A 23,367-nucleotide genomic window follows, 5' to 3' on the forward strand; every position below is an offset into this window, starting at 1 on the left:
CAGAGAGCACCGTCAATGGCAGCCAGGACACTGGAATCACGTGACCTTCAGTGACGAATCTAGATTTCTGGTCTATCGTCAAGATGGCCACGTCCGAGTGCGCAGACAAGTGCATGAAGCCCACAACGAAGATTGTATAGTGCCAAGAGTCCAAGCTGGAGGTGGTGGGGTGACCGTTTGGGCTGCTTTTCATGCAGGGAGAAAAACTGACCTGGTTGTTCTGAATGGAAACCTGAACCAGTTCAAGTACAGGGTCATTCTGGAAGAAACATTGCTTCCATTTGCTCATGCAGCCCTTCGAGGAAACTTTGTCTTCCAAGATGACAATGCACGGCCTCATCGTGCTCTCATGATCCAACACTTTCTTGCTGACCGTGGTGTAGAGCATATGGAGTGGCCTGCCATGTCCCCGGATATGAATCCGATAGAGAACCTGTGGGCAGAATTAACGCGTCAAATCGACAACTTGGACCAGCAGCTTACCTCTGTGCGTGAATTGCAGAAGACTATTGTCACTGCATGGCAAGCGATTCCTGTCCAAACCGTGGCAAATCTCGTGAACAGCATGCCCCGATGTGTACGTGCTCTCCTGAATGCTCGTGGGGGTTACACGAAGTACTGAACTGTAATTTTACTGTCTGTAATCCCAGTCGTAATTTAGCTTTTGTTTTTGTTGAATTTTTTTTTGGCTAATGTGCAAAATAAAGTGATACTTCTGGAAAACGTACAGAAGTTTAACACAGAACTGTCCGTGAATTGAGTTCGATATGAGTTTACATCACTTTCAAGGATCAATTTATTTGCTTCGAAATGTGAAATGTGGTTTTTGTTTCTTTTAAAGGTCACATTAACAAAATCTGGAATAATTTCAACATAATTCCAATGAACTTTTGGTTCTAAGTTATCTTGAAAAGTAAGTTCACCCCACAAAAAAAATATTCCATATTAAATGCCAAGTCTGTAGATAGGCACATGGATGTATTGGAGATAGCAGGGTATTGGGATGTTGGCAGGACCTTTGGTGGCGGAGGTAACTACTCTCTGAGTGAAAGACCCTTGCCGTACTACTTACTGTCTTAACTCTACTCCTACTGTTACGGATTCGTCACTTCCGTTGTGGTGGTTTGCATCCACTGTAAATATTTCCGATTCCATGTCTTATTATTGTTGTCATTTAAAGGGAATAGATATTTCTAGTTTCAAAAGTTAATGTTAAAAGAAACAGGAAACCAGATCGGGAACAGGACGACAAACCGGCAGAAGACGAGGAGAAAAAAGGGCGGAGCAAAGTAAAGTCGGACAAGAAGGTGGTTGCTTTGCGGTCTGGATCGAATGTTGTCGAGCAAGAGTCACGAGTGAACTTTGGGTTTCCTGGGAAAGGGATTCCTGCGATTGAGTTGTTATCGCTGTGACTGATCAACCTGCATGTCAGGTTTGGCGATGGATTCCGAGGAATCATCGTCGGGTCGTTGCGTCTCGAGAACAAGCCGTCGGCCATTTTGACTCGCGCGCTTTGCTCATCGCGAAAGGTCTTTGCTTCGCATCAGCCGTTTTCACCATTCAGACGTCTATCTGGGATGTGTGTGTGCAACGTGGATTTTGAAGGCAAACCTGAGGTTCGCCGATTTGGAGCTGCAAAACATCCATACCAGAGGGTGTGATTTCCCAGTCGCCTTGAGTGCGCTTTTACGCAGCTTTGGGCCGCGTGACTCTTTGCGCTGCTTTGGCCACGTACGTCTTTGTGCAGTTTTGGCGGCGTGACTGGGCCCGTTATCTGAACGGGATTTTGGTTTCGATTCGACATTGCTCTGACGATCGCTGGAGGGGATCAACTTTGAGCTTGAAGATGGGAATATAGAGACATTGGGGAATGTTCTTTTTTCACTCACTTGGAGCACAGTGAGTTACCTTATACTAGCTGATGGTACCATCATAAGATAAACATTGATTGTACTTTTGATTGCTATTATTGTTGTATTGTTATTCTTGTGTGATTTTTAATACAATATTTGTTTGTTGGTAACAATTGGTGTGGTTTCACCATTAATTTTTGACACAGGATAACACACTTTTCTGCCGTGACTCCTCTCGGGGCTCGGAGGTACACCGTGACCATGGGGTCGGGGAGGAGCACGTAACAGAAATTGGGGGCTCGTCCAATTGACTCGGGGGCTCTAAATTGGGTCTTCATCCGGGATTAAATTCCCTAATAACACTCGCCCGGGAGCAAATTCCCTGATAACATTCGTCCGGGATAGAATTCCCTAGCATTCCCAAAATTCCCAAATTTGGAATTTTTTTCCAACATTCCCAAATTTTTCAAAAAAAATTGGAAATTTTTGTGTGAAGGTTAACAGGTGCTAACTGATAGTCATCATGGTGTTTGACGAAGAACAGTTTGCGGCGTTCCCTAGTGAGGCACAGTTCCAAGCGTTAAAAAAAATCGGAACTCTTGCTATTGGCCAGACATTTTAACTTGGATGTCCGAGTTAATATGAAGAAAGCAGAGATGCAGAGATTGGTGATAGAATCTCTGGTGGGACAGGGCACATGGCCAGAGGTAGTCTTGGATTGGGTACCAGAGGAAAAAGAAAATGTGGAGCTCTGGAAAATGGAGATGCATCTGCAGAGCCAGGAAAGGTTAAAAGCAGAGGAAAGGAAAGCAGAAGAAAGAAGAGCAGGGGAAAGAGCAGAGGAAAGGAGAGCTGCAAGGGAACTCGAGGAGAGAAGAACAGAGGAAAGGAGAGCTGAAAGAGAACTCGTGGAAAAAAGAGTAGGACAGGAACGAGAACTCGAGGAGAAACGAGCAGAGGAAAGAAGAGCCGAAAGGGAGTTAAAGGAACGTGACATGGAGTATATATAATAATAACCACCTTTAGAGGCCACTTTAGAGGCTTTAGAGGTCAGAGGGAAATTAAACTCAAGGAACTGGAATTAATGAGAGAACGGAGAGAAGTCGTATCCATGCCGGCTAGTTCGACAACTAGTCAGAACACTTGGGATGTTGGTAAACATGTGAGGCTGGTTCCACCCTTCAATGAAAAAGAGGTAGCCAAGTTTTTTTTAGACTTTGAGAAAGTGGCTCAAATGTTAAAATGGCCTGTGGGGTCCTGGACTATGTTTGTGCAAAGTGTTTTGGTGGGTAAAGCTCAAGATATATTTTCGGCTTTACCGATTGACCACTGTGCAGATTATGAGATAGTGAAGAAAGCCATTCTCAAAGCATATGAATTGGTCCCTGAAGCTTACCGGCAAAAATTCCGGAATGCCAGGAAGAGGGAGAGTGAGACCCATGTGGAGTTTGCCAGAATGAAGGAAACCATGTTTGATCGGTGGTGTGATTCGAAGGGGATTGGGAAAGACTTCGAACAGTTGCGACAATTGATCTTGGTGGAGGAATTCAAACAGTGTGTCCACGAGGACATTAAAGTACATCTGGAGGAAAAGAAGGTACCAGAGTTGTATGAGGCAGCAACCGTGGCAGATGACTATGCCTTGACACACAGGATGGGGTTCCACAAACCTAACTTCCCGCCTAGAGTTCGCCAGGGGAGTTATGGTAACATCCGGTGCGGAGAACGAAGATTCATGGGGGCGGCCTTGAGATAACTATGAGGACAGATCTGATACCGCGACTCTTCGGGATCAGAAGTCTACAGTTCCAATACAAACTTATCTTCCGGGGGGGGGGGGGCTCGAGGCAGACCACGAGTTTCTCCTCCGGGCCTACTTGCGCTTTTTCCAAGAAACCTGGACACTTGATGTCCCAGTGTTATGCCCTGGAAAGGAAAAATCAGGAGTGGAGTCAGACTAGTACAACTCCGAATGCATTGGCAAATGTGAGAAATCGTCCTTGGAGGACAGTGCCTTGTGAAGGTCCCATGCCAAAGTTACGGCATCACAGAACAACCTTGCTCAAGAGGGTTACAAACCTTTTATTTCAGAAGGGTTTGTGTCACTGGATGGAGACGTGACTAACCAGAGACCTGTTAGGGTATTGAGGGACACAGGAGCACATCAATCTTTGATGCTTGAAGGCATTTTGCCATTGTCAGAGAAGACGGCAACTGGTGTTAGTGTTCGTTTACAGGGGGTTGGTGGCTATGTTAGAGCCCCACTTCATGTCATCCATTTGCAGTCTGATTTGGTGTCAGGACCGGTCACCGTAGGTTTACAAGCCACTCTTCCTGTAGAAGGAATATCTTTTGTTATCGGGAATGATTTGGCCAGTGGTCAAGTCTCTGGTAACCCGATGTTTGTTGAAAAGCCTCGCATGGAAAATAACACTGCACGGTTAGAGCAGAAGATTCCGGGTATCTTTCCCTCCTGTGCCACGACTCGTGCTATGGGTAGGAAGCACTCTGAAGAGAAGAGGAAGGTACTGACGTCACGCTTTGCACCGGCACGTCTTGTCAGGTACCCAAAAACTAAGAGTCAGCACACACAAGTCATGGATGGAGGCAATGTTGGCAAGCTCTTGATAGGAGGACTGAACTTCAAAACAAGGGAAGTTGTTCTGGACTCTGTCTTCGGCCAATATGGACCACTCTTGGAAGTGCTGCTGATAAAAGATAGGGAGACGCAAAAGTCAAGAGGGTTTGGCTTTGTCACGTTTGAAAATACAAAGGACGCCAAAGATGCAGAAAAGAATTTGAATGGCAAGGATTTGGATGGTCGGACCATAACAGTAGGGAAGGCAGGCCATGGGTGTCGAAGGGGCTACGGAGGAAGAAAACGTGGAGGTAGTTTCAGGGGTGGCTATGGCTCCCGGGGTGGGAGTGGTAGTTTTGGTGGTGGCCGCAGTCGAGATTACTATGGAGGCTCCCAGAGTTACGGCAGCTCCTGCACGGATGATTATCAGGGTAGTGGCCGAGAAGGAGACCGCTATTCCCGTGACTACAGCGACAAGCTCCCCAACCGTGATTATTATGAAAGTTAGGAAGAGTTTGAAGCACTGAATGCTGCGGAGCAGCCTAGCCAAGATTCCTATACAGATTAACCGTGAACTCCACGTTCCTAAAGGCGTCCATGTAGTGAATACTTCCAGGCCTCACCACCCAACCACCATGAAACCTGGCTCTCAGGTCGGCCTCCCTTAAAAAAGTGCTATGGATTTGCTTGACTTTGGATTTTTGATCACAACCCCTTAACCTTCATTCAAACAATGAAAAATAAAAATCAGAGGTTGATGAGATGGAGTTTGGCTTTACAGGAGTTCAACTTGGAGATTGAGCATGTAAAGTGCAGGGACAATGTCGTGGCGGATGCTTTGTCCAGAGTGAACTAACTTTGGAGATCTCTGTAGGTTGTTTGAAGTTTTGTTGCTTTATTTTTGGGAAATAGTGATTATCGTTGCTCATGGGAATTGATGATTTGGGTGTGAGTTTACTTTTGTTTGTTGGGAGAATTTTGCCGACAAAGAAAGTTTTCACTATGTTCAAACTTTCTTTCTTGAGGGGGGGGGGGGGGGGAAGTGTTACGGATTCGTCACTTCCGTTGTGGTGGTTTGCATCCACTGTAAATATGTCTGATTCCATGTATTATTATTGTTGTCATTTAAAGGGAATAGATATTTCTAGTTTCAAAAGTTAAAAATTAATGTTAAAAGAAACAGGAAACCGGATCGGGAACCGGACGACAAACCGGCAGAAGACGAGGAGAAAAAAGGGCGGAGCGAAGTAAAGTCGGACAAGAAGCTGGTTGCTTTGCGGTCTGGATCGAACGTTGTCGAGCAAGAGTCACGAGTGAACTTTGGGTTTCCTGGGAAAAGGGATTCCTGCGATTGAGTTGTTATCGCTGTGACTGATCAACCTGCATGTCAGGTTTGGCGTTGGATTCCGAGGAATCATCGTCGGGTCGTTGCGTCTCGAGAATGCGCTGTCGGCCATTTTGACTCACGCGCTTTGCTCATCGCGAAAGGTCTTTGCTTCGCGTCAGCCGTTTTCACCATTTAGACGTCTATCTGGGATGTGTGTGTGCAACACGGATTTTGAAGGCAAACCTGAGGTTCGCCGATTTGGAGCTGTAAAACATCCATACCAGAGGGTGTGATTTCCCAGACGCCTTGAGTGCGCTTTTAGGCAGCTTTGGGCCGCTTGACTCTTTGCGCTGCTTTGGCCGCGTACGCCTTTGTGCAGTTTTGGCGGCGTGACTGGGCCCGTTATCTGAACGGGATTCTGTTTTCGATTCGACATTGCTCTGACGATCGCTGGAGGGGATCAACTTTGAGCTTGAAGATGGGAATATAGAGACATTGGGGAATGTTCTTTTTTCACTCACTTGGAGCACAGTGAGTTACCTTATATTAGCTGATGGTACCATCATAAGATATACATTGGTTGTACTTTTGATTCCTATTATTGTTGTATTGTTATTCTTGTGTGATTTTTAATACAATATTTGTTTGTTGGTAACAATTGGTGTGGTTTCACCATTGTTTTTGACACAGGATAACACACTTTTCTGCCCTGACTCCTCTCGGGGCTCGGAGGTACACCGTGACCAGGGGGTCGGGGAGGAGCACGTAACACTACATACTCTCAGGCTATGTCCCCTGGTCCTATCACTGGAGGTGTCGTGCCAAATTTTGAGGTACCGGAGCCCCACAAAAATGTCGGCCGTGACGTCATCGCCAGATCTTATCTACCGTCACATCAAGTTTTAACATGACACTAATCATTTAAGTCCCCAAAATGAGTGAGAAATAAAATACACACATTTTACCATTATAAACAAAAGATTCACAAACACACACACACACACACACACACACACACACACACACACACACACACACACACACACACACACACACACACACACACATCCCCTTCTAATAAAAAGTCACAGTTTTTTGACAAATCCATGCATTAAAAAAAATAAAGACAAGTTTTTATTATTATTATTATTATTATTATTATTACTAGCCGAGTACCTGCCCTACCGGCGACCCTATGGGCGTCGTTGTTCCAAGCGTACAACACATTTTTTAACATCTCTTATTGGAGGATATTTTCTGCTGATACAACTGATTTGACTTGGATTTCTTGATTATTTCCTTTGGTAATATTGCTGGATCTCTGTTCAACTTAGGTGGCCTTGGTTTTTGAAGTATCTCAATTTTCCAGAAAAAAACAAATGTCAACCGTCACCCTATAGAACAACACCCCCGACCAAACCACACTCACCTCTTCCCCCCTCATCCCCCTTCCACAATCTCCTCAAAATCCCTCTTCAACCGTCACACTCGCTAACAATACCCACGACCACCCTACACCATCCCTCTACAATCCCCCTTCAACCGTCACCCTAGCTAACAATACCCATGCCATCCCCACACCTCCTTTACCCCCTTCCACCATCCCCTTACAACCCCCCTTCAACCGTCACCCTAGCTAACAATACCCACGACCACCCTACACCATCCCTCTACAATCCCCCTTCAACCGTCACCCTAGCTAACAATACCCACGCCAACCCCACAACTCCCGCCTCCCCCCACCCTCCCCGCCACCATCTCCTCAAAATCCCCCAATAAACCGTCACCCTAACTAACAATACCCACGACAACCCCACAACTCCCCCCCCCCCCCCAACCTCCCCTCCACCATTTCCTCAAAATCCCCCACTAAACCGTCACCCTAACTAACAATACCCACGACAACCCCACATCTCCCCAACCCCCACCCTCCGCACCACCATCTCCTCAAAATCCCCCATAAACCATCACCCTAGCTAACAATACCCATGACAACACTACACCTCCCCCCCCCCCCCCACCCTTCCCGCCACCATCTCCTCAAAATCCCCCTTCAAGCGTCACCCTAGCTAACAATACCCATGACAACCCCACACCTCCCCCTGCCAACCTCCCCTCCACCATCTCCTCAAAATCCCCCATAAACCATCACCCTAGCTAACAGTACCCACGACAACCCTACACCTCCCCCCCCGCCCCCCCACCCTTCCCGCCACCATCTCCTCAAAATCCCCCTTCAAGCGTCACCCTAGCTAACAACACCCAAGACAACCCCACACCCCTCTCTTTCCTCCCCTCCACCATCTCTTCACAAACTCCCATCAACCGTAATCCCAGCTAAAAAATACCCACAACAACACCACACCTCCCCCCCCCCCCCCCCTCTCCACCCTCCCTTCCACCATCTCCTCAAAATCCCCTTTCAACTGACAACCCCACACCACTCTCTTTCCTCCCCTCCGCCATCTCTTCACAAACTCCCATCAACCGTCACCCTAGCTAACAATATCCACAACAACCCTAAACCTCCCCCCTCCCCACCCTCCCCTCCACCATCTCCTCAAAATCCCCCTTCATCCATCACCCTAGCTAGCAATACCTATGACAACCCCACACCTCCCTCCCCACCCCCCACCCTCCCCTCCACCATCCCTTCACAAACTCCCTTTAACTGTAGCCCCCAGATAACAATACCCACGACAACCCCACAACACTCTCTTTCCTCACCTCCACCATCCCTTCACAAACTCCCTTTAACTGTAACCCCCAGATAACAATACCCACGCCAACCCCACAACACTCTCTTTCCTCCCCTCCACCATCCTCTCACAATCGCCTATCAACCATAACCCAAGCTAACAATACTCACGACCACCCCACACCATCTCCCAGCAAACATGAGCCTTTTTTCTTTTTCGGCACTTTATAATTCACAAATAAAATAAAATGAAACCCCCTTCAAATTAGACTGTGATTAATGATTGTCAATGGTTTTCAGAAGAAAATTGTTTTGCATTTGGGTTCCCCTTTGAGGATCTTTTGGGTCTTGGTGTTTTTTTCAGTCTTTCGGGTCTTTTGGATGTTTTCGTCTTCAGGGTTTTTAAGGGTATTTGGGGTATTTTAGGTCTTTAGGGTATTTTGGGTCTTTGGGGTCCATTGGGTCTCTGGGGTATTTTTGGTGTTGGGGGGTCTTTTTGGTGTTCGGGGTCTTTTGGGTCTTCAGGGTCTTTTGGGTATTCAGGGTATTTTCGGTGGAGTTAGGAGTGTTGTGTCCATTCCTGCCTTTTTTTTTTTTGACTGTATTCAGGTGCGTTTGTGTTGCACCACCCCTTGTGATGTTCATGCTTTTTGTTTTTTGTGATTGAGGCAACCTCTTGTTTATTGCTATGTGTTTAGTAAAGATAGCTGAACTTTACCTCTGTGTTCAAATATTTTTCATTTTTGCGTGGAGGATTTCAATGAGTGTCCTTCTAAAGATTTGATAAGTTTCTTTTGATGTTGAGTATACATTTATTTACAAAGCACAACAAGGCAATATTTACTTAGGATGTATTTGCAATCACAAGCAAGGATCTCAAGCAAAAGATCACAAGTAAAGGCACAAAAGAAAAGTAATGATCATTAATGCTTATGGAGCCCACTTATACATTCTTACATATCTAGGGACAATCAACATTTGACAAGAGCCATCAATCATCCAGGAAAGCAGATTTAGAAAGAGAAGTAGATTAGAAGCAGAGCGGAGCGTGGGTATGGCTCCTCGCTCACCTTACACAGACAGGCGGGCTTGCATGAATCTCAACAGGGATGGCTGTGGCTCTCGTGATACAGATAGGCAGTGCACAGATTCGGGCAGCCCCTCACAGCTTGTGTAGGCTTTGTGCAGACTCATGCAAATTCATGTGAGCTCATGCAAACTTGTGCTGCGTTAGCTCCGCCCTGGGAGCTATTGTGGTCCGAACAGGCAGACGTCAGTGCAAGCTTGGCCAAGGGATCTATGGTAAGGAGAGCTTGGTGGACGATAGCGAGATGAGAGTGTTTGGTGGATGAGAACGCGTTGATAGACTAGACGGATTTATGGAAAAAGGCAATGTATAAGCTTCTAGGTGCATTTTAGGGTAAAAGTTGGGAACCTCACCTTTTAACATAATTAGGGTATGCTGAATTCGACTAACCCGGTTCCCAAGCCGAATTTTGAGTTTTTGAATTTTTTGAGTTTTGAATTTCCCACTTCCCACATGCACAATGTGAACATCTTTGGATGGTGTCAGGTACATCAAAGAAACGGCGTTATACACAAATTGATGCTGTTTTAACCAGAAGCAATGTCACCAATAAATGATGCTCTTCATTTCCATTTGATGCGAGTACACTATCAAGCCATGGTATGGAGAAATGCTCATTGTGCCATATCTGACCTTCCTGCACCTGTGGAAATGGGATGGAAACGTGGTGATTCAGGACTAGAGCCTATTCTGATGTCACCGAGTCCAATCCCAGAAAGTTGCCTCGAGATGATTTGCTGTGCATGCCAGAAGCAATGCAAGACTCGACTCTGCAAATGTCGCTATTCAGAGTTGAGGTGCACATCAATGTGTGCCTGTCAGCAACAGAGTGATGATCAGACCCCTTGTATGAATTTGATGTAGTTTGGCAAAACAACATGTGTGACATTCCTGAATGTTTGTGCTACATGGCAATGTATACTTAATTTTAGAATAAATGGTTGTATGAAACATAGTCTTATTAAAACCATGTCCCATTTTATAGTGTCCAATTTCAATATCAGTTTGAATGTCTTTTTCAATATGTCGCCAACCATAATATAGACTAGACGGGTTTATGAAAAAGGCCAGGTATAAGCTTCTTGGTGCATTTTGGGGTAAAAGTTGTAAAGTTAAAGTAAAAGAGCTGCATGTATATTGTACATACATGATATATAAATGCTTGTTCAAAGAAATTATCCAAAAATGGCAATTTGGCGGCCATTATGTTTATGCTAATTAGAAGGTCAAAAACTCAACATTCGGCTTGGGAACCGGGTTAATCGAATTCAGCATACCCTAATTATGTTCAAAAGTGAGGTTCCCAACTTTTCCCAAAAATGCACCTAACATTCACGTTTCTCAGAAATCCGTCTAGTCTATTGAGAGCTTGGTTGATGAACACCATAAGGAATAAAACTATTCAAGGGAGAATGACCTCTTGTTCAGTACATCCCTTGTTCAAGCTCTCAACATCATCAACTTCATCCACTGGTTTCCACATTCCCCCCTATGGAGGTTAAGCTGATCTGCTCTTTTACAAACCCGAGAGGGGATGTGGATACGACCTCTGTCATTTGGTCGTCTTCCCGGCCGTGTCCCGTGGATTGATAGACGGAGGGATTAAACAGGGATTGAAAGATGGATTGTTGGACTAAAAGTTGGAAAGTCGGAGGACATTATTCAGGGAATGAAACACGCTAAACTCACAATGCCATTTCCCTCCCCCAGCTCCTCTAAACCACAGGCGGAAAGTCTATTCTCGACACAAATTAAAAACATATCTAATTCTGGGAACTAGGACACGTCTCTGAATGCTTGGGGTCCATTTAAATGGCCAGCAACAATATTTATATGATTCAAAGAATAAAAATAAGCCAACAAAAGAAAAAATTACACAAAGTACTTCTTTACAAACCTTTAAACAACCCGAAACAAGCAGATTTAGTCCAAATGATGTTAAATGCATGACCCAGGAACTTCATCTGGGCTTCCATCTGGGCTTCCATGTGGGCTTCCATGTGGGCTTCCATCTGGGCTTCCATCTGGGCTTCCATCTGGGCTTCCATCTGGGCTTCCATGTGGGCTTCCATCTGGGCTTCCATGTGGGCTTCCATGTGGGCTTCCATCTGGGCTTCCATCTGGGCTTCCATCTGGGCTTCCGTCAGAGGCCTCCAAGGTTTACTGCTCTTTATCTCACCTTCCATTCTCACGTGACCCAGAAATGTTTGCGAAGGGACGCTAAAATAACAGGATGTACCGGAATGTGGTTTGCATAAGGCACCTGTTTACAGCCCTAACCTCACTAAAAAAAACCCTTGTGGTGAAAGAGTAAAAATTGTGTTTTTGAACCACAGCTATGTATAAAAAGCGAAGGTAACTTTTATCAAGGTAACTTTAAGTCACGAAAGAAAGCATCTTAATTTTCCTTTAATTTTCCAACATGTTACACCAACGGTCCTGTTGATGGCATCCATTGTTCTGCCTACCTGTCCCACCAATAGACACGAGACCTTCGCAAGCTAGAGTAGTTATATTATTCATTCTACATCAAAGCACAAGCTTATGGGTCTTAGGGTCCTGAGTTTGAGCACCTGTCAAGCCGTTGAATTAACACCACGTGGGTTTACCCAGCCTGTCATCCTTCCGAGGTCGGAAAAATGAGTACCGGCTTACTGGGAATGGGGAGGGGGGGGGGGGCACAGTCAAGGCACAAATGGTCTACGGAGAGGTCTCTCGTCAACCTTGTCTTTGGTTTATTTGTGCAAAACAATTGAGATCATGTGAAACTATATTCAACCTCAGAAAAATATAGTGCATCGCCTAATGTTGTTATTACCAAATATGATATCACAGGTAAATCAGACAAGACTTACACAAAAGAGTGACCAGATACCCTACTGCCAGTACCTTTCATTTGTTCCCTCTGTTGCCTTCCATGAGCGAAGAGCCTGCATAAAGATAAAACAGGATTAGCTAGATCCAGGTAAATCAGACAAGACTTACACAAAAGAGTGACCAGATACCCTACTGCCAGTACCTTTCATTTGTTCCCTCTGTTACCTTCCATGAGCGAAGAGCCTGCATAAAGATAAAACAGGATTAGCTAGATCCAGGTAAATCAGACAAGACTTACACAAAAGAGTGACCAGATACCCTACTGCCAGTACCTTTCATTTGTTCCCTCTGTTACCTTCCATGAGCGAAGAGCCTGCATAAAGATAAAACAGGATTAGCTAGATCCAGGTAAATCAGACAAGACTTACACAAAAGAGTGACCAGATACCCTACTGCCAGTACCTTTCATTTGTTCCCTCTGTTACCTTCCATGAGCGAAGAGCCTGCATAAAGATAAAACAGGATTAGCTAGATCCAGGTAAATCAGACAAGACTTACACAAAAGAGTGACCAGATACCCTACTGCCAGTACCTTTCATTTGTTCCCTCTGTTGCCTTCCATGAGCGAAGAGCCTGCATAAAGATAAAACAGGATTAGCTAGATCCAGGTAAATCAGACAAGACTTACACAAAAGAGTGACCAGATACCGTACTGCCAGTACCTTTCATTTGTTCCCTCTGTTGCCTTCCATGAGCGAAGAGCCTGCATAAAGATAAAACAGGATTAGCTAGATCCAGGTAAATCAGACAAGACTTACACAAAAGAGTGACCAGATACCCTACTGCCAGTACCTTTCATTTGTTCCCTCTGTTGCCTTCCATGAGCGAAGAGCCTGCATAAAGATAAAACAGGATTAGCTAGATCCAGGTAAATCAGACAAGACTTACACAAAAGAGTGACCAGATACCCTACTGCCAGTACCTTTCATTTGTTCCCTCTGTTACCTTCCATGAGCGAAGAGCCTGCATAAAGATAAAACAGGATTAGCTAGATCCAGGTAAATCAGACAAGACTTACACAAAAGAGTGACCAGATACCCTACTGCCAGTACCTTTCATTTGTTCCCTCTGTTGCCTTCCATGAGCGAAGAGCCTGCATAAAGATAAAACAGGATTAGCTAGATCCAGGTAAATCAGACAAGACTTACACAAAAGAGTGACCAGATACCGTACTGCCAGTACCTTTCATTTGTTCCCTCTGTTACCTTCCATGAGCGAAGAGCCTGCATAAAGATAAAACAGGATTAGCTAGATCCAGGTAAATCAGACAAGACTTACACAAAAGAGTGACCAGATACCCTACTGCCAGTACCTTTCATTTGTTCCCTCTGTTACCTTCCATGAGCGAAGAGCCTGCATAAAGATAAAACAGGATTAGCTAGATCCAGGTAAATCAGACAAGACTTACACAAAAGAGTGACCAGATACCGTACTGCCAGTACCTTTCATTTGTTCCCTCTGTTACCTTCCATGAGCGAAGAGCCTGCATAAAGATAAAACAGGATTAGCTAGATCCAGGTAAATCAGACAAGACTTACACAAAAGAGTGACCAGATACCCTACTGCCAGTACCTTTCATTTGTTCCCTCTGTTACCTTCCATGAGCGAAGAGCCTGCATAAAGATAAAACAGGATTAGCTAGATCCAGGTAAATCAGACAAGACTTACACAAAAGAGTGACCAGATACCGTACTGCCAGTACCTTTCATTTGTTCCCTCTGTTACCTTCCATGAGCGAAGAGCCTGCATAAAGATAAAACAGGATTAGCTAGATCCAGGTAAATCAGACAAGACTTACACAAAAGAGTGACCAGATACCGTACTGCCAGTACCTTTCATTTGTTCCCTCTGTTACCTTCCATGAGCGAAGAGCCTGCATAAAGATAAAACAGGATTAGCTCGATCCAGGTAAATCAGACAAGACTTACACAAAAGAGTGACCAGATACCGTACTGCCAGTACCTTTCATTTGTTCCCTCTGTTACCTTCCATGAGCGAAGAGCCTGCATAAAGATAAAACAGGATTAGCTAGATCCAGGTAAATCAGACAAGACTTACACAAAAGAGTGACCAGATACCGTACTGCCAGTACCTTTCATTTGTTCCCTCTGTTACCTTCCATGAGCGAAGAGCCTGCATAAAGATAAAACAGGATTAGCTAGATCCAGGTAAATCAGACAAGACTTACACAAAAGAGTGACCAGATACCCTACTGCCAGTACCTTTCATTTGTTCCCTCTGTTGCCTTCCATGAGCGAAGAGCCTGCATAAAGATAAAACAGGATTAGCTAGATCCAGGTAAATCAGACAAGACTTACACAAAAGAGTGACCAGATACCCTACTGCCAGTACCTTTCATTTGTTCCCTCTGTTACCTTCCATGAGCGAAGAGCCTGCATAAAGATAAAACAGGATTAGCTCGCTCCATCATGAAAGTCGTTAAATTATTTGCTATGTTGACACAAGACAGGTGAAATCCAAAGGTTATTGCAACACTTGTAGAATTAAATCCCACGATTGAATGTAAATGCGTTGAAGGGAAATTTGCCCATAAGCACGAGGCGTGGTGCCGATGTACGGGGCGAGTATAAAACGGGGCGAGTTGAAGCACATGCGCCTCTTTTGATTCGCTGGACGCCGGAGGAAATGGCACACGAGATCTTCTTGATGATTCTCACAATCTTGCGACTGCGTGGTAAGCTTGAACATAAGAAAAACAGAATTGAAACCATCTTGTTAATAATAACGTGATGAAAAGAATGATAACATTTTCAACTCTTTCTTCAAATGCTGCCAAACTCGTTCCGACAAGTATGGGTGCTGTAGATGTGCAATGTACATCCAGTAAACCCACGAGGTGTGCTATGTACATCTACCTGGTTGAGCAATCGCCTTGGTATGTCATGGTAAAGTCCTGTAGCATGAGTGGGTTTACCCAGCCTAATGCAATCTAATTAATGGAAAGTTTAATTTTGAATTTGAATTTTTCTTTTAATTCCCTTCTTTATCTCCAAACTTTACTCCAGTAAAGTTTAATTTTAAATTTGAATTACTTTTTAAAAATTCCCTTCTTTATCTCCAAAGTGGAGTTAAGTTTAATTTTAAATTTGAATTATTTTTTAAAAATTCCCTTCTTTATCTCCAAAGTGGAGTAAAGTTTAATTTAAAATTTGAATTACTTTTTTAAAATTCCCTTCTTTATCTCCAAAGTGGAGTAAAGTTTAATTTTAAATTTGAATTATTTTTTAAAAATTCCCTTCTTTATCTCCAAAGTGGAGTAAAGCTTAATTTTGAATTTGAATTTTTTTTTTTAATTCCCTTGTCTATCTCCAAAGCGGAGTAAACTTTAATTTTGAATTAATTTTTTTTTAATCCCCTTTTTATCTCCAAATAAAATAATAAACTTCAAAAGTTTACTTTTGAATTTTAATAAATAAATAAAAATTCCCTTCTTTATCTCCAAAGTGGAGTAAAGTTTAATTTTAAATTTGAATTATTTTTTTTAAATTCCCCTCTGTCTCCAAAGTGGAGTAAAGCCTAATTTTGAATTTGAGATTTTTTTTTTAATTCCGTTTTTATCTCCAAAGTGGAGTAAAGTTGAATTTTAAATTTGAATTTTTTTTGAATTCCCTTCTTTATCTCCAAAGCGGAGTAAACTTTAATTTTGAATTTTTTTTTTAATCCCCTTTTTATCTCCAAAGGGTAGTAAAGTTTAATTTTGAATTTTAATAAATAAATAAAAAATTCCCTTCTTTATCTCCAAAGTGGAGTAAAGTTTAATTTTAAATTTGAATTATTTTTTTAAAATTCCCTTTTGTCTCCAAAGTGGAGTAATAAAGCCTAATTTAGAATTAGAATTTTTTTTTTAATTCCCCTTTTATCTTCAAGGTGGAGTAAAGTTGAATTTTAAATTTGAATTTTTTTTAATTCCCTTTTTATCTCCAAAGTGGAGTAAAGTTGCATTTTTTTTTTTAATCCCCTTTTTATCTCCAAAGTGGAGTAAAGATTAATTTTGAATTTGAATTACTTTTTTAATTCCCTTCTTTATCTCCAAAGCGGAGTAAACTTTAATTTTGAATTATTATTTTTTTAATTCCCTTTTTATCTCCAAAGTGGAGTAAAGTTGAATTTTAAATTTGAATTTTTTTTTTTATTCCCTACTTTATCTCCAAAGCGGAGTAAACTTTAATTTTGAATTATTATTTTTTAATTCCCTTTTTATCTCCAAAGTGGAGTAAAGATTAATTTTGAATTTGAATTACTTTTTTAATTCCCTTCTTTATCTCCAAAGCGGAGTAAACTTTAATTTTGAATTATTATTTTTTTAATTCCCTTTTTATCTCCAAAGTGGAGTAAAGTTGAATTTTAAATTTGAATTTTTTTTTTTATTCCCTACTTTATCTCCAAAGCGGAGTAAACTTTAATTTTGAATTTTTTTTTTTAATTCCCTTTTTATCTCCAAAGTGTAGTAATGTTTAATTTTGAATTTTAATAAATAAATAAAAATTCCCTTCTTTATCTCCAGTGGAGTAAAGTTTAATTTTAAATTTGAATTATTTTTTTAAAATTCCCTTCTTTGTCTCCAAAGTGGAATAAAGCCTAATTTTGAATTTGAATTTTTTTTAAATTCCCTTTTTATCTCCAAAGTGGAGTAAAGTTGAATTTTTAATTCGAATTTTTTTAAATTCCCTTTTTATCTCCAAAGTGGAGTAAAGTTGAATTTTAAATTTGATTTTTTTTAATTCCCTTTTTATCTCCAAAGTGGAGTAAAGTTGAATTTTAAGTTTGAATTTTTTTTATTCCCTTTTTATCTCCAAAATGGAGTAAAGTTGAATTTTAAATTTGAATTATTGTTTTAAAATTACCTTCTTTATCTCCAAAGTGGAGTAAAGTTTAAGTTTGAATTTGAATTTATTTTTGAATTCCCTTCTTTATCTGCAAAGTGGAAAATGTGTTGCTGCATTTAACTCCGCACGACGAAATGCATTACATTCCAAAATGTGAAAAGATTTTGAAAGATGGAACAAATATTATACAGAATTGTTGGTATTTTTCTGAGCCAGTGATGTCACAAATATATATTTAAAATTGACTACAGTACTGTAAGAAAGACAACAGTGTTTGGAACAGGAGGCCCATGAGGATGACATGTAATATTAAACAAGCGTTACCCCTAGGTCCCCCGTCGGTGAAGTGATGCGAGTTGACAAAGTGGAAGACGCAAGGCGGCCATCTTGGAGTTTGACGTGGCGACCCAATTTTCAATAGCGTTCTTCCTTATGCCTACATACACCCACACACCAGATTAGAAGTTGGTACTTCGCTTATTTTTCAAGATATTCCGCTCACAATGTTCAGACATACATGGCGGCGGCCATCTTGGATTTTGACGTAGGTTTCACCCACACACCAAATTCACGCACGCCCGCACGGACGGACGGACACACGGATGGAGGGGAAAACCATAGTCCCCCTTTCGCTCCGCTGTGCGACGGGGGACAATTATCTTCCCCTGTATTCCTATGGTGGTGCTTGCAGAATAACCAAGATGTATGAGCATGTGCACTCTCGTTGGAGCTGCCTAGCCTGAGTTTGAATGTTGATCCAGCTGTAATCTGTCATTCTGGTGCTTCGCATGCATGACGAGGCATCAATGTGCGCGCCGTCCATCGGGAGGACGTTGAGCCGGAGGATCCGTCTGATAGAACTGGACACGTTTGTGGACGTCAACGATCCCTCAGTGTCAGTCGAGTAGAGGTGGTGAGTTATCGCCGGCATCCTGACTAAATTACAAATTCCTTCCACTTTCAGTCGAGTAACCTGCGATGGAGTGGTGACCTGCCCAGGATAGGTTTATAGCCTCCAACATCTCTCGAGTTGTCCAGAATGCCCCAAAGCCCTGTCAAGCGTAAGGTCCCCATGATTTTTAATTTTATTAACTATGTATGAAAATGTTGGCGATTCTCGGACTATTGTGGGAATCTCCTTCAGATCGCTTTTTGAATGCACCTCATGGTGACGTCATACTCGTGGCCGAATTTCAATCATGTTGTTGAGAACCTGAGCAAACTTTGTAGTTTCTCCTCTGAAAAGTGTATTTCAGGATTGATTCATTGTTGGATTGATCAATTTAGGTCTTTCCACTGGTGTCTCCATTATTTGGCTTTAAAAAGTTCTGCATTTCGTGCTTTTTCTGATCTCTTCTAATCCGTTCGATGGTGCAAGCTTTGTTTGCTGGAGCTTGAAGAGTTAAGAGAAATGTCTAAGCTCATCACAATGTTGTGACGAACTTTGAATGCAATGAATGTTCACTGTTGCCAAATTTTTTTATGGCGAAATATCTTTCTTTCTTTTTTTTTTGCAAAATTTCCAAATTGAGACAGCAGTTTCCAATTTTACAAAAGCAGAACTAGTTCACGGTAAAGTGCTGCCACATCATACGATAATTTTGGCGAATTGTTAAACATGCTCATAATATTGTATACAACAAAAGTTATCAAAAGATATTTGTAGAAATGAATGAATGGAGTCAACCTGTTTAAAGACCATGTGGCCAGAGCTAAAGCAACATTATCTCCCAGTGCAGGTATGCAAAAACGGATCAGGGCTAATTGACAAAAGAAGGGGGTGGAAACGGTAGTGAATGGACGATAAAGAGCAAAAGAAGAGAGTAGGGTATGACAGGAGGCTCGAATAAATAGCACCGCAAAGCGGGCGTAACCCCTCAGCCCGTGCATGGTGAAAACCAATTTCAAGATGGCTGCCGTGGCGGCCATATTGAAAATCGCAGCGCGCCCATTTTCGAAAGGAACCTTCCTCTACTCAACCCCAACACACACTGCAGAAATGGATTTAATCGGACAAGTCTTTCTGCTTGAAATTGACGGAAACCAATTTCAAGATGGCTGCCGTGGCGGCCATATTGAAAATCGCAGCGCGTCCATGAACCTTCCTCTACTCAATCCCAACACGCTCTGCAAAAATGGATTTAATCGGACAAGCCGTTCTGCTCGAAATTGACGGAAACCAAAAGTTGACGGACGCCCAGATGGCTGCCGTGGCGGCCATATTGAAAATCGAAGCGCGCCCATTTTCGAAAGGAACCTTCCTCTACTCAACCCCAACAAGCACTGCAGAAATGGATTTAATCGGACAAGCTGTTCTGCTGGAAATTGACGGAAAGCAATTTCAAGATGGCTACCATGGCGGCCATATTGAAAATCGCAGCGCGCCCATTTTCGAAAAGAACCTTCCTCTACTCAACCCCAACACACACTGCAAAAATGGATTTAATCGGACAAGCCGTTCTGCTCGAAATTGATGGAAACCAAAAGTTGACAGACGACGCCTGTGACGACACGCCCAATTTGGGCTGAGGGGTGAAACGGGAAATGTTTTGTTGTTGCTCTTTAGCGGCCATTATTATCCCATGGCCTGGTCACCGTTGGCCTAGTTATGGCAGGAATTTTATGTCTGGGTCGGGATTCGAACCCAGGCTAGGCAGCTTAGAGGCGAGTTTGTGCACTTTTAGTGCCATCTTTGTGCCATCCTGCGAGCCCATTAAAAAGTATGTTCATGCTGAACAAAAATGTCGATGGATTACAGACACATTTACTTTCCTTTTTCTTCTGATGTACCTTTAATTCACGCCGATAGTCTTGACCTCCATGGGGATATATTAGGGTTGTCCGCCGTTTTCATATAATCCAAGATGACATCTTAAAGGTTTTACTCATAATGCACAAAAATGTTGATCCCAAGCCTTTTATAACTGTTGGCTGAGTCGGAATTGAAACCCAGGCTCGACTCTAGGGAGTCTCGGCCATCCTGTCATCCCTTGGAAAAAGGGAAAGAAAATGGGAAATGTTCCAGATTTCTGCTAATAGGTGGATTTCGATGTTTTTTAATCAGAACTCTCATGTTATTTTTTATATTTTTTATTTTACATTCAGAAATCTAGGCTCATGGACAAGCTAAACAACAGATTGGCAGAGGTTCACAAATTGAGACTCAAAGCAGAATAGGTAGATAAAGACCACATGAGTGGATGAGTGGCAGAATGGAGGGAGATGGAGGTGAGGGAGGGAGGGTTCAGCAAGAGTACAGGAGAGCAGGGATGAGTGTGGGAGAAAGAATGAGGTGACGATGGGCAGCACTCTGGAAGGACTGGAGGGAATGGCACGAGACAACAGACACAAGGAGTCGTTTTACAGAAGTGTGTAAAGTTTTACAGAAGTTTTACAGAAATAACTAACCTCTTCTCCAATGGCTTGATCTCTGATCATCAATTTGGTTTCAGACCAGGTCACTCTACTCTGGACATGCTGCTTCTGCTGTCTCAACAATGGATGGAGGTCCTCAATGCCAAACAGGAAATTAGAGCTGTCTCCCTCGACATATCACGTGCCTTCGACACGGTCTGGCACCCCGCTCTGCTCACCAAACTCTCCTCCTTTGGTATCCATGGAAATCTCCACGCATGGCTGGCGGACTTCCTCTCTAGTCGTCGTCAACGTGTGGCCCTGAATGGGTTTCTCTCATCTCCTCTTCCTGTTCAGGCTGGAGTTCCCCAAGGCAGTGTTCTGGGCCCCGTGCTTTTTCTGGTCTTCATCAATGATCTCTCTGACTCTCTCGAAAATCCTCTCTATCTCTTTGCTGATGACTCCACTCTCTGCCGCTCCATTCCTCTTCCCTCAGATCGGCAGTCTGCTGCCTCCTCACTCTCTGAAGACCTGGACAAAATCACAGACTGGTCAAACAAGTGGAACATGTCTTTCAATCCTGACAAATCTCACACTCTTACTATGTCTCTCCGAAAAGATCGACTGGACAACCCTCCCATCTACTTTCTCAACAATCCTCTCCAAGAAGTTCTGTCGCTCAAGATTTTGGGTCTCACTATCTGCCATGATCTTTCTTGGGAAAACCACATTTCCAAGCTGGCCTCCAAAGCCAGTCGCCGACTGGGCATCCTCCGTCGTGCGAAGTCCTTCCTCGGCACACCTGAGCTCCTCACCACATACAAGGCTTTCATTCGCAGCTCAATGGAATACTGTTCTCCCCTATGGGCCGGTGCTCCTGCCTCACACCTAGCTCGGCTTCACGCTGTTGAAACCAAAGCTTTCAGAATTATTGGAATCTCCCGCGATGAAGCTATCTCTGAGGGCCTTTCACTCACTCACCGCAGGCAGGTAGGTGGTCTTTCTGTCTTCTACCGACTCCTCTCCGGCCTTGCACCCCCAGCTCTCTCTGTGCTCTGTCCCCCAAATATTCCTACAGGTCGCACAAGATCTGCCAGCAACCCTCTGATGGTTAAACTGCCGAAATCTCGGCTCTCTGCTCACCTTCACTCTTTCATTCCTCTTTTCTCCCGCCTCTGGAACAAACTCCCTCACTCCCTTCAATCCCACTCCTCCCTCCAGGTCTTTAAAACAGCTGTTCACCACCATCTCTTATCTTCCCCCATCCAAAACCTTGATCTTTTCTACCCCCGCTAATTCACCCCAGATCCACCTTGTTTGAAATTCCAACTTCTTTCCTGGAAGTCCTGGCAGTGTCCATATGTTTTATACCTCTCCCACCGCCCCCTCCCATGCCCCCCCCCCCCCCAAAGCCCTCGCCCTCTCTCAGATCTCTCGATGTCTCCATGTCTCTCGGTCCCTGCTCTCAAATGTTGTGTTTGTGTCCTTCCCCCTCTCTCCCCATCTTGTCTACCGCTCCCGATGTTATATGTTTTATGTGTCGGTTTGTCTTTCTGTGTGATTAATGTTCGCTCTTTCACGAGCCTCGATCTTGTATAAAAAAGAAAAAAAAAAAAAAAGTGAATTCAGGGAAGGAGATTTGGCAGATCCGAGAGGAAGCAGGGCCTGAGAAAGATGAGGACTGGTGGCGATGACGCACACATGGACGCGCACATACGCACACGTGTATGAGTCATGATTTGCACGTACTCATGCATTATTATGGTTTATGCATATGTTTGCTTTTGGTCTTGCTTTTGGTCTTGCTTTTGGTCTTGCTTTTGGTCTTGCTTTTAGTTTTGCTTTGGCATGTTTGTCTTGTTTTGCATGACATCATAGGCTGTGTATGCACACACGGTATTTTTATGCGTTATATGCACATACATATTGTGCACATTTTGTATTGTATACACACGTTATATGTGGCATGTTGCACAGTGGTTATGGTGTGTACACGCGTCTTGTGCATGACACATTGCACATATTTTGTGCGCGCATACACACACACACACACACACACACACACACACACACACACACACACACACACACACACACACACACACACACACACACATATCAAGGTGGATACATCGTGTCCTGGGAGGGCTCCATTCGACCTTCTGAAACCCGCATTTGGAGATAACAACCAACGACGCACACAACAAATATGAAATTGAAAATAAAGACTGAGGGGAAGTGGTTTCTGAATGCAAACTCAAAATAGAAGTGATAGCAAGGCAGATTAAAATAACTAAAACGAAGTCATCAACGTGATAAATCAAAACCGCTTTTTTGAAAATAACCCGAAAAGACTACCACAAACTACCTAGGGAAACAAAAGCAAAATATATCAAATGCCTGTGGGAAGGATCGACTTGAAAATTTCGGGAAAGGAATCTATGAAGGTCAGAAAGAACACAAGAAGAAGGCGGACTGGATCCAAACTTCGAAGAAAATAACAACATCTAAACGAAATAACTAACCCCAGTGATATTTGATGAAGAAAAAAAAATAACACCTTGCAAAATACCAAACTTTAAAGGCCTGGGCCTGGATGGAATTCCAAACTTCTGGCTAAACTGCTGAAGCCACTAGATGCTCTCCGCTATCACTATGCTTGAGCATTCAGTGAACTTATCTAATGGGAAAGGTAATGGATGAGTGGCTCACAGAAGGTAACACCTCCCTCATCCAAAATCTGAAG

At 43.2% G+C, this 23,367-nt stretch overlaps 2 protein-coding genes across 3 annotated transcripts in view; both read left to right on the forward strand.

Annotated features, from left to right (window-relative positions):
* LOC137420956 (peptidoglycan-recognition protein SC2) overlaps window positions 1–23,367 on the forward strand; it is a 42,078-nt gene that overhangs the window by 3,476 nt on the left and 15,235 nt on the right. The window contains exon 1 of one of the 2 annotated variants that reach the window (XM_068106506.2): window positions 14,979–15,115. The exons of the other annotated variant lie outside the window; for it this stretch is intronic. Coding sequence (XP_067962607.2) covers window positions 15,067–15,115 — 49 coding nt within the window. The 5' untranslated portion in view covers window positions 14,979–15,066. Of the gene's footprint in view, window positions 1–14,978; window positions 15,116–23,367 lie in introns of those variants that run through there. 2 annotated transcript variants of the gene reach the window in all.
* The window catches only part of ST3GAL5 (ST3 beta-galactoside alpha-2,3-sialyltransferase 5), a 1,112,943-nt gene that overhangs the window by 2,047 nt on the left and 1,087,529 nt on the right, over window positions 1–23,367 (forward strand). The gene's annotated exons all lie outside the window — the stretch shown is intronic.

Source organism: Myxine glutinosa, chromosome 2, assembly GCF_964187855.1.
Source record: "Myxine glutinosa chromosome 2, kmMyxGlut1.1, whole genome shotgun sequence".
Lineage (NCBI taxonomy): Eukaryota > Metazoa > Chordata > Myxini > Myxiniformes > Myxinidae > Myxine > Myxine glutinosa.